The 14,176-nt window shown below is 37.1% G+C and overlaps 1 protein-coding gene across 3 annotated transcripts in view; it reads left to right on the forward strand.

Moving 5' to 3' along the window:
- Positions 1-14,176, forward strand: part of alpk1.L (alpha kinase 1 L homeolog) — an 81,483-nt gene that overhangs the window by 56,864 nt on the left and 10,443 nt on the right. For all 3 annotated transcript variants that reach the window (XM_018251366.2, XM_018251372.2, XM_041590154.1), the window contains 6 exons: positions 2,072-2,270; positions 5,567-5,626; positions 8,474-8,560; positions 10,454-10,530; positions 12,519-12,614; positions 13,789-13,893. In XM_018251366.2, the coding sequence (XP_018106855.1) occupies positions 2,072-2,270; positions 5,567-5,626; positions 8,474-8,560; positions 10,454-10,530; positions 12,519-12,614; positions 13,789-13,893 (624 nt within the window). The remainder of the gene's footprint in view (positions 1-2,071; positions 2,271-5,566; positions 5,627-8,473; positions 8,561-10,453; positions 10,531-12,518; positions 12,615-13,788; positions 13,894-14,176) is intronic.

A 14,176-nucleotide genomic window follows, 5' to 3' on the forward strand; every position in this document is an offset into this window, starting at 1 on the left:
AGCCACTCTAAGGGGCCTATTTATTAAACCTCGATTTTTTTTTTTCTGGTCAGGTTTTTAAAGGGGAAAACTTTTTTAGAGATTTATTATACCCCAAAGCTGCTAAAAATCTGAATCCAAAAATACTCCATCTCAAAGCTGGTGAGGTCATGTAGAAGTCAAGGGAAGATGTCCCTGAAGTTGTTTCTTGACATTGTGATCCACATTGGTTTTTGTCCGATAATTCGATAAATTAGAGTTGTCGTGGCAACAATTCAATAAAGTTGAATTTTCAGAGAATTACTTTTAAAAAGTTGCACGATTTGAATCGATGCACAATGTTGTCGCACCAACTTTTCCGGCCTGATTTTGTGGATGGGAATTAAGACGACTTTATTTCAATAAAAAAAATGAGAACAAGTTGAGTTTAATAAATACCCCCTAAGATTCAATGATTCCAAAGTAACTGTGAAGCTATAGATGTTTATTGATGTTTCTCAAGGTTGATTACCTTACATGACATCAATTTTGTCATTATCATAGATTGGTCAAATATCATCCAGCCAATGGACCAGCTAAATGAATTGTGAGGAAACAAAGAGGGAGCTGCATGAGTGTCTTATGGGTACTCCCATGGCTGTATTTCTGTCTAGTTTTGTCCTAGGCACCAGACCTCGTACTGCCCACACAACCCCTTTGATGATTGGTGAATGCACAGTGCAGTTTTCATACCAAGCATGCACTAATTGCAAAAGAAATGGGGTAACCCCTACTTCCAGATTTAGCCGCAACTGTCCACGTGCCTATATTTAAATAAGGTCTTGGGTGCTCTGGTCTCTTCCCACATTGGCTCCTGTAAAATACTATAGTTTGCCTGTGGTAGGAACCTTAGATTGTAAATTCATCTGGGATGGACACTGATTTGAATTATGTAGACCTGAATTGGCAATCTCTGGATTCGTAAGGTGGCAGATTAAAGCTGTTGATATCGGCCTGATATAGATCGAGCAGGTTTGATTTTTCCTGCGATTGAGGACTGCATTGGCTAGTTGATGTTATCCTACGACCTGTCGGCACCCATTCTATTCGTTGTAATCTGAACGTTCAGCCCTAGGGCCTACCGATCGGATATCACCTTGCCGTTGGTGGGCATATCGGGAAAAGATCTGCACTTATCGTGTATGGCCACCTTTAGATTGTAACATCTTTTGGGCAGGCTCTTTTCACCTCTTTATCAGTTATTGGTTGCTTTAAATGTGATTCTGTATGTTCAATTTATTAATAAATTTATTGTACAGGTATGGGACCTGTGATCCAGAATGCTTGGGACCTGGGGCTTTTTCTGGATAATGGATCTCTCCGTAATTTGGATCTTCATACATTAAGTCTACTGGAAAATCATGTAAACAGTAAATAAAACCAATAGGCTGGTTTTGCTTCCAATAAGGATTCATTATATCTTAGTTTGGATCATATACAAGCTACTGTTTTATTTCTACAGAGAAAAAGGAAATCATTTTTAAAAATTTGGATTATTTGGATAAAATGTTGTCTATAAGAGATGGCCGTTCCATAATTCGGAGCTTTCTGTATAATGGGCTTCTGGATAACAGATACTATACCTGTACAGCATTGTGAAATATGTTGGAACATTATTGCTATAGAAAGCAAGAATCAGCCTTCGTTTACTGTACTGTTTCCCTTGTTCTCTAAGCTTTGCAATTTCCTAGGAATGGGTGTCAGGCAGTGGTTTCAGCCATTTAAATTGGCACTATTTTGCCTGAGAAGGTTACAATTATGCTTTGCCTTTTGGGATTATCCAAATGGTTCTTTATCGCACCCTTGGAGATTAAAAATGTGGGATAGCAAGAAACATAAAAGAGGTATAGAGTATTTTAAACCCTTGCCGTAACATTTTTATAGTAACAAAACAACTGAATAATATGGAACAATAAAGCAGAATAAAATGATACCACAGTGACAAACTTGTGCTTGTATGTGTTTGAGTCAACCCATACCTTTTAAATTAATGTTACTCAAATCTGTAACCAGTTTGCTTTTGTCTAAACTTTTCATTGGTTTGTTGTTCTAGATTTTTTTGAAGGCTTCCATTGCAGTAGCTGACAGCACTACAGCTGCGGCCATTGTGTTCCTGATCGACCGATTTCTGTATTGGGCAGATGCTTCCATCAGACTTCTGCAGGTTGCCAAGGCTTTGCACAAGGTCTGGCCCATCACACCAATAGCACCGCAGGTTGTAATACGTCAAGCTCGCATCTCTGCAAATTCAGGTGACAACTTTTTCAGATAATCTTGCTGTGTTTTAATAGCTTAGTCCCAATTAGAAACTACTTGACTCTAGAGAGAACACTTTCTGCTATTATATGGATGACATTCCTCTGAACCTAGTGGCATCTTTTTAAAGCAAGACCCAACCTCACTTCACTCTCACAAAGGAGCTGGGATAAAGGGTTTCTGAGCCAAAAGAGGTAGAAAGATTTGTGAAAGGGCGTGGAAAATACTAATTGGAGCTTTTGTTCCCTAACAAATATTCCCTGCTGGTCTCAGACTGGGGTATTTGAATTGCTTTGCTTCTGATCAAGAGCCTCTGAAATTCAGCACACAATGCAGGCATTTTCTCAGATCCGTCCCTGTCTTCTGTTTTCAGTAGGCCCACTTGACTAAGCAAACAATGACATTAACCAAGTCGTAGTGACACTTGATATATTTGAGTATATATATAAAACATATATATATATATATATATATATATATATATATATATATATATATATATATATATATATATATATATATATATGAACAATATCTATTGTAACTATGTGACCTTTTTCAAGGACTTGTGTATCCTTGAGAAACATATATATATATATATATATATATATATATATATATATATATATATATATATATATATATATATATATATATATATATATATATATATATATATATATATATATATATATATAAATGTCACACACTGTAGTGGCCAAAACATTTAAATAAATATTTTTTATTTGCCCAAGACCAGGGACTACAGGACTTTCCCCCCACTTATTTAATTATTTTTCATTTTTCTTGCACCCAGGCAACTGTTTTTTAATATATACTCTCAGGAGGATGGCACACCGCTTCTATTCTATTCTATACCCTGATGCACAGTAAAACTTTATACAGCATTCAAAAAGACCAGCAACTGTGGGATTTTTGAGCAAAACAAAAAGATTACATTAATGTGAGCATATTCAGCCAACATGACGTTTCGGTGCCTTGAAAAAGGTTCCAGAGTGGACCAAACGTCACGTTGGCTTTATTATTTATATATATATATATATATATATATATATATATATATATATATATATATATATATATATATACACATACACACACACAAGAGCTATGAATATCCTGTAATTTATATCCTTATAAACAGTGCTTAGTGATGTCATATTTTGCAATAGTAGTTTAGTGATGTCATTTCTGTCACATGGCTCACTGAAACTATTAATATGCTGTATTATAATAACAGATGCACCGAATCCAGGATTTGGTTCGGAATTCTGCCTTCTTCAGCGGGATTCTGATTCGGCCGAATGCTTCTGCGTGGGCGAACTGAATCTGAATCCTAATTTGCATATGCAGATTAGGGGAGGGGAATTGCGTGACTTTTTGTTACAAAACAAGGAAGTAAAAAATATTTTCCCCTTCCCAGCCCTAATTTGCATATGCAAATTTGGATTCAGATTCGGTTCGGTATTTGGCCGAATCGTACGCGAAGGATTCAAGGGTTCGACGGAATCCAAAATAGTGGATTCGGTGCATCCATAATTATAATAAATAAAGTACCCCTTGTTGCAAAATATGAGGTTATTAGAAGTCACCTCGACGTTCCATGACATGTCATATGACCTGAGAGATATATATCTGAAGAGATACTCTGGGGACTTGCTTCAAACAAGTCTTTTATTTGCAAAATTCTGCTCCCACTGGGGCCTTTGTGAAGATATTCAAGCAAGTCCCCAAAGTGTTACAGTATTTTTGGCTACAATGAAAAAAATGTTTGCACCGGGGCACATTATGTATTGGTAAATACACAAAATCACTAAAAATGCCATATTGTACATATTGAACTCATTGTACCAGGTTAAAGTTTCAGCATCTCAATATCAGCAATGATCCAGGGCTTCAAACTTGTCACCATCTTGGAAAGTGTCTGCGACACTCACATGCTCAGTGGGCTCTGAGCAGCTGTTGAGAAGCTAAAATTGGTAGTCTTCAGAAATTTACAAGCAGAAATCAAGTTTGTCTGTAATATAAGCTGATGCTACAGGGTTGATTATTACATTATGATGCTAGTTGTACTGGTTTCTGTGCTGATATGTACTAATTATCTGTATTAAGTACTAATCAGCGTTATATTGTGCCATTTACGTATATTCTATGTGTACTGTATATTGTGAGTCAATCCCTAAGATCAGTAAGTGACCGTAGCACAGATCATGTGCAGTGAATCAGCAGAAAAGAAGATGGGGAGCTACTGGGGCATCTTTGGAGGCAGATATCTTTCCTGCTAAAGGGTGGTTGTCTTAGTCTGGTACAGAAACCCAAAACATAATGTACAACATTTCTAGCTACTTCTTTAGTTAAGCTTCTTTAATTTAGTTAAGCTTCTTTAATTCCTAGGCTTTCCAGTATTCATTATTATTTCTAGATTGTATCCATCATTAAATAATAAATGTTTTAAAGATACACAGTAGTGTTGAATAATTTACTATATATTTTTATTACAATATATATTTTTATTGATTTATTTGATTTGATTGCATTGTAATAAAAATAATTAAAAATGTTCATTGTAGTAAACATTTGCACAACATCTTTCTACTACAGTACAAGCAATAAAAAGCTCAGACTTTGCTACTATATATTAATTAGCATATACTATCTGCCATTGCTTTAATGGTTCTCCATGTCATGTGGCAGCCAAAACTCCCATCTCCACCAGTTACCTCAATTATAAAAAGGCTGTAGCTCACCTTTAGTATATGTAGGTGGATTCTCCTGCAAGGTGTCCTGTGTCCACACCAAAATTGATACAGTCAGTATTATAATCATCTCCACCAGTTACCACTTCCTATTCTAGTACAAATGAAACAGTTTCCATATGGGACATACTGTATTTGCATTAAGAAGTTATCACTCAGGGACACAGATGTCACATACATTGTATTATGTATGTTTATAATTAAGTATCAATTAATGACTAGCAGAAACAGAAATATGTTCTTCAGAAATTTTAGGGGTTACCAAGAGAAGAACATCCATGTACAGCTCCTAAAAATATTCTCCCTTGCATACAGGACTTAATATTCCTATTCCAGGATCATGGTATCTGCTTTGAGAAGCCTTACCTATAAATGCTGCTTATACTAATACTAATTTAAAAATAACGGATACATGCCTGCTAAGTCTGAGAAAAAAAATGTTTTATTTCTATGCTTTATTTCTTTATCCTGTATTTCATAAAATGAGAATTCAATTGTGCACTGTCTTCAAACAGGGAAATTGCTTAAAGCAGAATATATATTAAGCAGTCTCATAAACAGCGATGGAGCTACAGGTAATTGTCTTTTTAATTTTTTTTAAATATATTTTTTCAGTGTGACAGATAAACGGGTGTAAAGGGATTCTAAAAATATGTCTGTAGATCTTGGGATGAGGCCTTTCTTTTACGGTTAAATAACTACAAGTGTGTGTTCCATTATTGAAACCCCGTTATCCATAAAGTTGTGAATTACAGAAAAACGGTCTCCCAAAGACTCAATTTTATCCAAATAATCCAAGTTTAAAAAAACGATTCCCTTTTTCTCTGTAATAATAAAACAGAACCTTGTACTTGACCCAAACTAAGATATAATTAATCCTTATTGAAAGCAAAACCAGCCTATTGGGTTTGTTTAATGTTTACAAGATTTTCTAGTAGACTTAAGGTATAAAGAGCCAAATTATGAAAAGATCCGTTATCTAGAAAACCCCATGTCCCAAGCCTTCTGGATAACAAGTTCCATGTGCTTTATTTTGCAGGGCAAAGTCTTGGCTTATTTAAAGGAGAAGGAAAACTACAGAGGCATTTTATTGCCAATAGATTAGCTGCAATAGTGCAAGCTAGAATGCTATATTTATTCTGTAGAATGTTTTACCATACCTGAGTAAAAAGCTCTAGAAACTCTCTGTTTGTTTAGGATAGGAGCTGCAGTATTAATGTGGTGTGACATCACTTCCTGCCTGAGTCTCTCCCTGCTCTGGGCTCAGATTACAGCAGAGAGGGGAGGAGGGAGAGAGAGAAGCAAACTGAGCATGCTCTTGCCCAGGGCAATGAGGTTTAAGATGAAGGCAGGAAGTCTGATACAGAAGCCCATGAGTACACAATAGAAGGAAAGAAATGTGCTGTTTCTTTTGACAGAGGACTCAGACCAGCACTACTTTGGGGGTTTACAGGTATATTTAGATGGACCTTTCTGATAAGGCTTACTTAGATTTAACCTTTCCTTCTCCTTTAACAGGTTGGTCTACTAACATTGAAGATACATATTACTGGTGCTTTTGCCCATAGCTAGCAATCAGATTTGTTACTTTGTTTCATAACTTTTAGGCGATTGTTCAATTTGCTGTGTTGATATATACCGCCAATGTTAGTAAACTACATTATGCTCACATTTTAACATCTAGTTTAAATATAGTGTAATAACTGTCTTCTTTACACGTTTCAACAACAGTGCAACTTGAGCACTGAAGTCAGTATAGAGTAGACCAGCTGAATGTAAATATAATGTAAATATAAGATCATTCATTCACGGGTGTATGAGTACTAGCCCCTCCCTGAGTTGTTTTCTATTAGCACAGTGATCCACAAACAGTGGCTCATGAGCAACCAACCCCTTGGATGTTGCTCCCAGTGGCCTCAACGTAGGTTCTTATTTTTGAATTCAGACACAGGTTGAGGTTTTTTTAGTACTTTTTAGTACTTTTTTAGAAATTTAAGATTTTTTTTTGGCAAAAATATGTGTTTGCTAAGGGGTCATGGAAATGAATATATGCAGTGAGAAGAAGAAGAAATGGTGGCATGTGTACTATCCCTGGTCTCCCTGATACTTTTTGGTGTGGCTCTTCATTCCTATCTGAAACAATTTCAGGGATAGTATGTGCTCATAACCATTGTCTTGCAAATGCGATTTAATAGATTTCACAGATTATAGTGATTAAAATTAGTTGGATCTGTAATAAGGTCCTCTGCTCTAGGGGAATTTGAAGCAGTCAGTATATGAGTGACTAGTTTGTTGGTTGTTAAGGATTTGACTGCACATATTGGCAACCCCAGAATAAGAATGTAAAGTTAGCCTAAATCCTGGATTTTAATGCCACAAATAATGTGTATGGTATGCTTAAATCTCTTAAACGTAGGGCAGACCCCCCAAGAGTGCTGAACAATCTCCAATACAAAAGGGTGTGCGAAGTGGGTGATTCTGGCTTGAGTGTAGCATTTTAGGTATAAACTCTGTAAGTCTGCCTACCATCTAGTTGTCTGTGGTTGGAATTGTGTTTGTGTTTTCAGCAGAGAAACCATTGTATTACAGTTTGATTAGATGTCTTTGGCCTTACATTTGTCACATTCCTTCCTTGAGAAAATGGCCAAATAAAATAGTGTTGTATCTAAAAAGCTGTGTGTTTATTTGATATCTTTTCTTAAAAGGGTGGTTTGCAGTTAAGTTAACATTTAATATGTACTAGAATGGTCAGTTATAAGCAACTTTTCAATTGGTCTTCATTGTTTTCTTTTTTTATATTTTTTGCATTATTTGGCTGCTTCTGACTCTTTCTAGTTTTCAAATGGGGGTCACTGACCCCACGTTAAACACAAATGTTCTGCAAGGCTATAAATTAATTGTTATTGTTCCATTTTATTACTCATATTTTAGTCAGACCCTCTTATATTCATATTCCAGTCTCTCATTCAAACCAATACATGGTTGGTAGAGTAATTTGGACCCTAGCATAACCAGATTGCTGAAATTTCAAATTGGAGTGCTGCTGAATAAAAAGCTAAATAATTCAAAATTCACAAATAATAAAAAATGAAAACCAACTGCAAATTGTCTTAGAATATCACTCTCTACAACATAGTAAAAGTTAATTTAAGGACAAAAAAGGCCTGTAATGTCTTGAAAAGGGAGAATTGCTTGTACAAGGGGAAAGTAAAATTAATTTAAACACACATATATTTACACAAAAACATACAGTAACTGTGTTAATGTAATAGAAATTGTAATTGTCATGATCATTCGTATATAAGCAAGATGTATGTAAAAGTTTCACAGAAAATAAATAAAAATCTTGAATAATAAAAAAAAAACATACAGTAAATATTTTTACAAACACGTATCTATATTTTTTTTCTATCTATCTATAGGTTCTTGGCAATACACAAATGAAAGTGATAAAGTTCTTGTTCAGTCTGTGTGCATTCAGATCCGAGGGCAGATCTTGCAGAAATTAGGTAAGTCATCTTTGTACTCCGTTACAATATAATTGTAATCTTTACAAATAGGCAGCTTTATATTTGCTGAGTAGTGAATATATTACTCCTTATAATTTTTTTTTAAACAATTATTTTTTTTAAACTGTGTTTATTTAATGGGCAACATGCAGTGTTTTTGTGCACCATGCTGCCACGGAGCAGTCAGGTCCAACCAATATGGAGAAGAAATAGAAGATCTGCACTGATAGCTAAAGGAAAAACTATACCCCCGAACAATGAAGGTCGCTATAAAAATATTTTGCATAAAACAGCTCATATGTAAAACCCTGCTTAATCTAAATAAACCATTTTCATAATAATATACTTTATTAGTAGTATGTGCTATTGAGTAATCATAAATAGAATATTGCCATTTTAAAAATTAAGGGTCGCCCCCTGGTATCCTATGATTCACAGTGAACATAAACAACCATGCATGTTAGGTCACATGAGCCAATTAACAGACAGAGTATTGTGTTTTGCTTTCACACTTCGTCCTGTTACAGTTAGGGCTGTAGTATTTCTGGTCAGGTGATCTCTGAGGCAGCACATAGACCATCACGAAGGCAATATTTACTTAAATATATATACCTGTTTGGTAACATTCTTTAATATGCCACTTAATATGATATAAACTATCTGTTGCTTAAGTATTCATTTTGGGGGTATAGTTTTCCTTTAAAGTTAAAGGCAGTTGTCAAGTACAGAGCTTCCTTGTGTGACAGTTTTATGGGTGTGGAAATACGCCCTTTAGGCTATTGCTTTTAGGCCAAACTCAGACCTGGCATATGGTTGCTTCTTTTCACTTGCTTTTTGTAGGTAGGCAGAGAAAGGTTATCTGCTCTCATCCGTAGCTCTATGTAGCCATACTGACAGGCACAGCTTCGGCCTAGATGCAGCTACACAGAGTGGAGATTGGCCCAAAAAATGTGAAAGTGGGAATTCTTGGATCTATCTCCACTCTGCTCTGTGCAGCGGCATCTAGGCTGAAGCTGTGCCTGTCAGTGTGGCTACATGGAGCTGCGGATGAGAATGGATCAGCTTCTCTCCACCTGCTTACAAAAACGCAGGTTGAGAGAAGAGGACTGTACGCCAGGTCTGGCTTTGGCCTTATTCTAAGTACATTGCATTCATAATCTGACTTCAAAACAGTTGTTTAATGGTCTAAGCTTGAAAAAAATTACTATGGGTGACTGCCTCTTAGTTAGCCCTGTGTGGACCTGCAATCTGTAGCAAACCACCTGGCCGTACCGGCCTAGCAGGTAAAAATGATAGCTGATTCCAATGTTATTAATAGAGAAAAACGATAACTATATAGGAAGGCCGGTATTTTTTTCCAGAAAAGGTGGCAACCCTACCCTCAACACAATAGACAGGGGCTGTGAAGAGAGGGGTGTGAGAGTCAGGGGGAATGCTGTGGGCCAAGTGGCAGGGACGGAGTAGATAGTGAGGAGACAGGCAGGGTGAGCTTAGTAGTATTACGAAGTAGCTACTTGGCCTTATTCCCGTAATTTGGCTGATATTGGTGCAATTTTGTGATGAAGTCTATGAGCTCAGAGGCAGAAAAGAAAGAAATAATAAACAAAAAGGGTCTTGTCTGTGCTTTTGATTTTACCTTACTTTACTTTGCATCTTTTAATTCTAATTATTCTCTATTAAGTGTGTTTTTATGATTCCACCAATTTCTCTGTCTGGGCTTTGCCGTGGCTAATTTAATTTTCAACAACTGTTCTGAATAAAGCAATATTTGCCCTGTTTCAACCCAGGAGAAATCCCTTTAACCAAATCCCCTAAAAGCTAAAACTTACACTTGTGCAAAGCTGCAGCCTCATTGGGATTTCAACAAAACCTTTGTACTTGCTGCATTTTCAGGCATGTGGTATGAAGCAGCTGAGTTGATCTGGGCATCCATTGTTGGCTTCTCTGAGCTGCCTATCCCAGACAAAAAGGTATAATTTAACTTTCTTTTTTTTTTCCCCCTTTTAATTTTCCCTGAAAAGAGATCTGCTGTGATTGATGTTGATGAATGGAGAGGCAGTGTGTTTAGACTTGCTCTTGAGATAAACATCAGAAGGTGGGAGAAGTTTGCTGTGTTTTCTCCACCTCTATAATCTGTGATAGTTTTACAGTAGGGCACAAAAGCAAATGATTTAATGACAGAGCAGTCACTGGGGCAATCTTATGGATCTTAACACCCCGCTCATAATGAGATGCAGTGAGCCTTAAAAAGAGGAAGTTTTAGCTTGAAGTTTAACGAGGTGCGCTGATTACTGTTTTAAGTAATTGATCAATTATTATAGTCTGGAAGGGATGCTTTGGATGCACAAGGGAAGTCTTTATTGTAAACCTTTCCTTTGCACTAGGGACTAAACACCCTGTAAGCTGTTATGTGTGTCAGTATATGTGTTTTAAGACTTTGAGCAATCAGGAGTAGTGGGTCACAAGAACCCCGAAATTATCTGATAAATATGATGCTAATTCTGTAGAACACCGGACATACTAACATATACATTTTTTGCATCTTGCATACATATCATCAGAACAGGCTGAAACAGCATATTGCCACTAGTCAGGGAATGTGTAGAGAAGCAACTTGAATTGTATTAAGTTCTTGCAATTTTGTACTCTGCACTTCCGTTTGTGTCCCAGACTTTTGACTGGAGGACTGGGTTTGTATTCTTTAATAGTCTTGTAAGATTCTTCTTTCTTTATAGGGGTGGTTCACCACTTTTATTATGTTATATAATGCCTAATTCTACGCAACTTTTCAATTGGTCTTTATTCTTTGTTATAGTTTTTTAATTATTTGCCTTCTTCTGCTGACACTTTCGAGCTTTCTGATGGGGGTCTCTAACCCAGAAGCGTAACTAGAGGGGGGCAGGCAGGGTCGGACTGGGGGGACCGGGGCCCACCGGGACTGTATAAATATTTAGAGAGGGGTTCTGGCCCGGCGGGGGCCAAGAGGGTCGGGGCCCACCGGGTATTTTCCCGGTGTCCCGCCGGGCCAGTCCGACACTGGGGGCAGGCCCTGGCGCAGGACGCGCAGCCGGGCCCCCGCCCCCCTCCGTACACTCGGAACTGGCCGGGAATATGCGCCGCACAGCGGCGCGCGGACTGCCGGGGGTCCCTGAGGGGGTGCGGGCACTGGCCCGCTCGCACCCCCTGCTCCCCCGGTAGTTCCGCCACTGCTCTAACCCCATCTAAAAACCAAATGCTCTGTAAGGCTACAAATGTTATTGCTACTTGTTAGTACACCGTTTTCTATTTAGGCCATCTCCTATTCATATTGCAGTCTCTTATTCAAATGAATGCATGGTTGCTAGGGTAATTTGGACCCTAGCAACCAGATTGTTGAAACTGCAAACTGGAGAGCTGCTGAATTAAAAGCTAAATAACTCAAAAAAACACAAAAAATAAAAAAATGAAACCCATTTGTCTCAGAATATCCATCTCTACATAACTAAAAGTTAATTTAAAGGTGAATAACCCCTTTAATATCTGTTAGCCTTAGGGCAGTGGTTCCGGTATATGGGTGCTCTTACACAAGTACTATTCTGGACTGTATTGCAGCAAAAAACTGTTGGCAATTGCTTTGTTACGACTTAGCGTCCCCAGTGTGTTTTGATAGCTCATCGAGAACCTCAGTAATCAAAACTTCCTTCCAAAAAGTACAAAAATACAAAGGAGGTTGTGGCAAAACTTTAAGGGTAACTAAAGTAAATGTAAGGTATGATGGAAATGCAACTGATTTGCCTACGTTTTTGCTTTAAATATATAGAGGGGCTTGATCAGTGCACATTCCATGGTTTATTAGTAATTGTGTGCAAGTAAATACATTTTCAAAAACAGGTGTTTAGTAACAAGTTTATAATGAGGTAAACCCCATATGTTTCTCAATGTACATTTTAACCTTTTTTTTAATTTCCTTTTAATTCAGGGAATGTCCACATCGTTGGGTATTTTAGCAGACATCTTTATCTCAATGAATAAGGAGGATTACCAGAAGTTCAAAATGAATAGTCATGTCTGCTTGGTAGGTACTGTTGTTTATTGGCCGTTATACCCATTATCCTTTCTCTTTCTTTCTGTACATTGCTGCTGAAGGCTGTTATTCTTTTGGTACCCTGTATGTATATCATCAAATGTTAGTCTTTCAATAACCTAAATAAATACAGAAACTTATGGTCAGAACTGGTCAGTTCATGTAGAGTGTGAGCACTGCGGTTCATCCAAGTTCTTGTTCTGCCAGTGCTCCAAATGTCTCCTCTATTTATTCTTATTTTTTGTACTTACTTATGTTCTCTGCCTCTGTAAATCAACTTACTTAAGGGAGTTCTCCAAAGAGACCTGCTTATCTTCAATTGTTACAAAAGTATCTATTCTGGGCTCTCTGCCAAAAGCCAATAAAGTTAGAAACTTTGTATCTTTTACTGGCTGTTCAGTGCAGGAGATCAAAGAGAAAGTTGGGACATTTCAGTAACAAACCTGAGACTGCGGGTTGAGCTGTCAAAATTGGGACTGTCCCACGAAAAACGGGACATTTGGGAGGTATGCTATTGTGCCATGCACTGTGATTCTGAATCATTTAATATTGAGACCTGCAGCATGTGAATCTTATTAGCATTTGGCTGTAAATGTTGTTGTGTTGACAAATCATGTCTTTCAAACAGGACACCTATAAACTACTCATGTTGCATGACCAATTAGTAATTAATCTGTACAACAAGACTGTACATCACATACTGATTAGCAATACGCCATGTGCATTTTAGAAACGCTTGTCAAATCAACTTTTTTTAGGCCACTGGTTGGAGATCACTGATTCTATCTATTGTATAATAGATTTTTCCCATAAGAAGTAGAATCTTTTATTTTTGTTTCTTGTGCATGACGGCTCTAAGGAGATGATTTTTTTTTATGTGACTGGGATGCAATAAAAAACGTTCTCTACGTTCTCTGTAAAACAGATAATATAATATTGTCATTTGTGACATTTTTGTTGCCCCCAGATCTTTTTTCACCATCCCAATTCACAATTTACTTAAATATTCTGATGATTTTTGCCCTTTTCAGCCTCGGTTGTGTGCTTAGCAAGTCATATTTTGGTTAATATCAATTTATTGTAATTGTAACACAGTTCTGTGTTCTTCCTGACTGCTTATTGTGTTTTTATGGAGAACTGATAGTTTGAACATTTTCTTATGCAGACTTTGCTGGAAGAGTTTGATCACCAATTACTGTCGGCTGCAGAATCATGCAAACTAGCTGCTGTCTTTAGCCCGTACACACCTCTCTTTGTGCTCGTCAATCTGGTAAATATTTCTGTGCTATTGAAATAACAGTTTTTAAAGTGAAAGCTTAATTCTCTGCCCCTCCTTGTATAGTTCTGTTAGTGTGAATCAAGAAGTCCAATTGGTGGACTTCTGCTTAATGTAATAAAACTATTGGTTGCAGTTTTAGATTCATCTGTTTGGCTTATTATGGAATTGCACATAATTGTGATCCATGTCAATGAGATTGCTACCTGGATGAAGAAACTAGCAAAAGCATGTATAAACAACATAATTGGCCAAAATGAGATATACAGCCGAGCAC

This window comes from Xenopus laevis, chromosome 1L (genome assembly GCF_017654675.1).
Source record: "Xenopus laevis strain J_2021 chromosome 1L, Xenopus_laevis_v10.1, whole genome shotgun sequence".
In the NCBI taxonomy this organism is placed as follows: Eukaryota; Metazoa; Chordata; class Amphibia; order Anura; family Pipidae; genus Xenopus; species Xenopus laevis.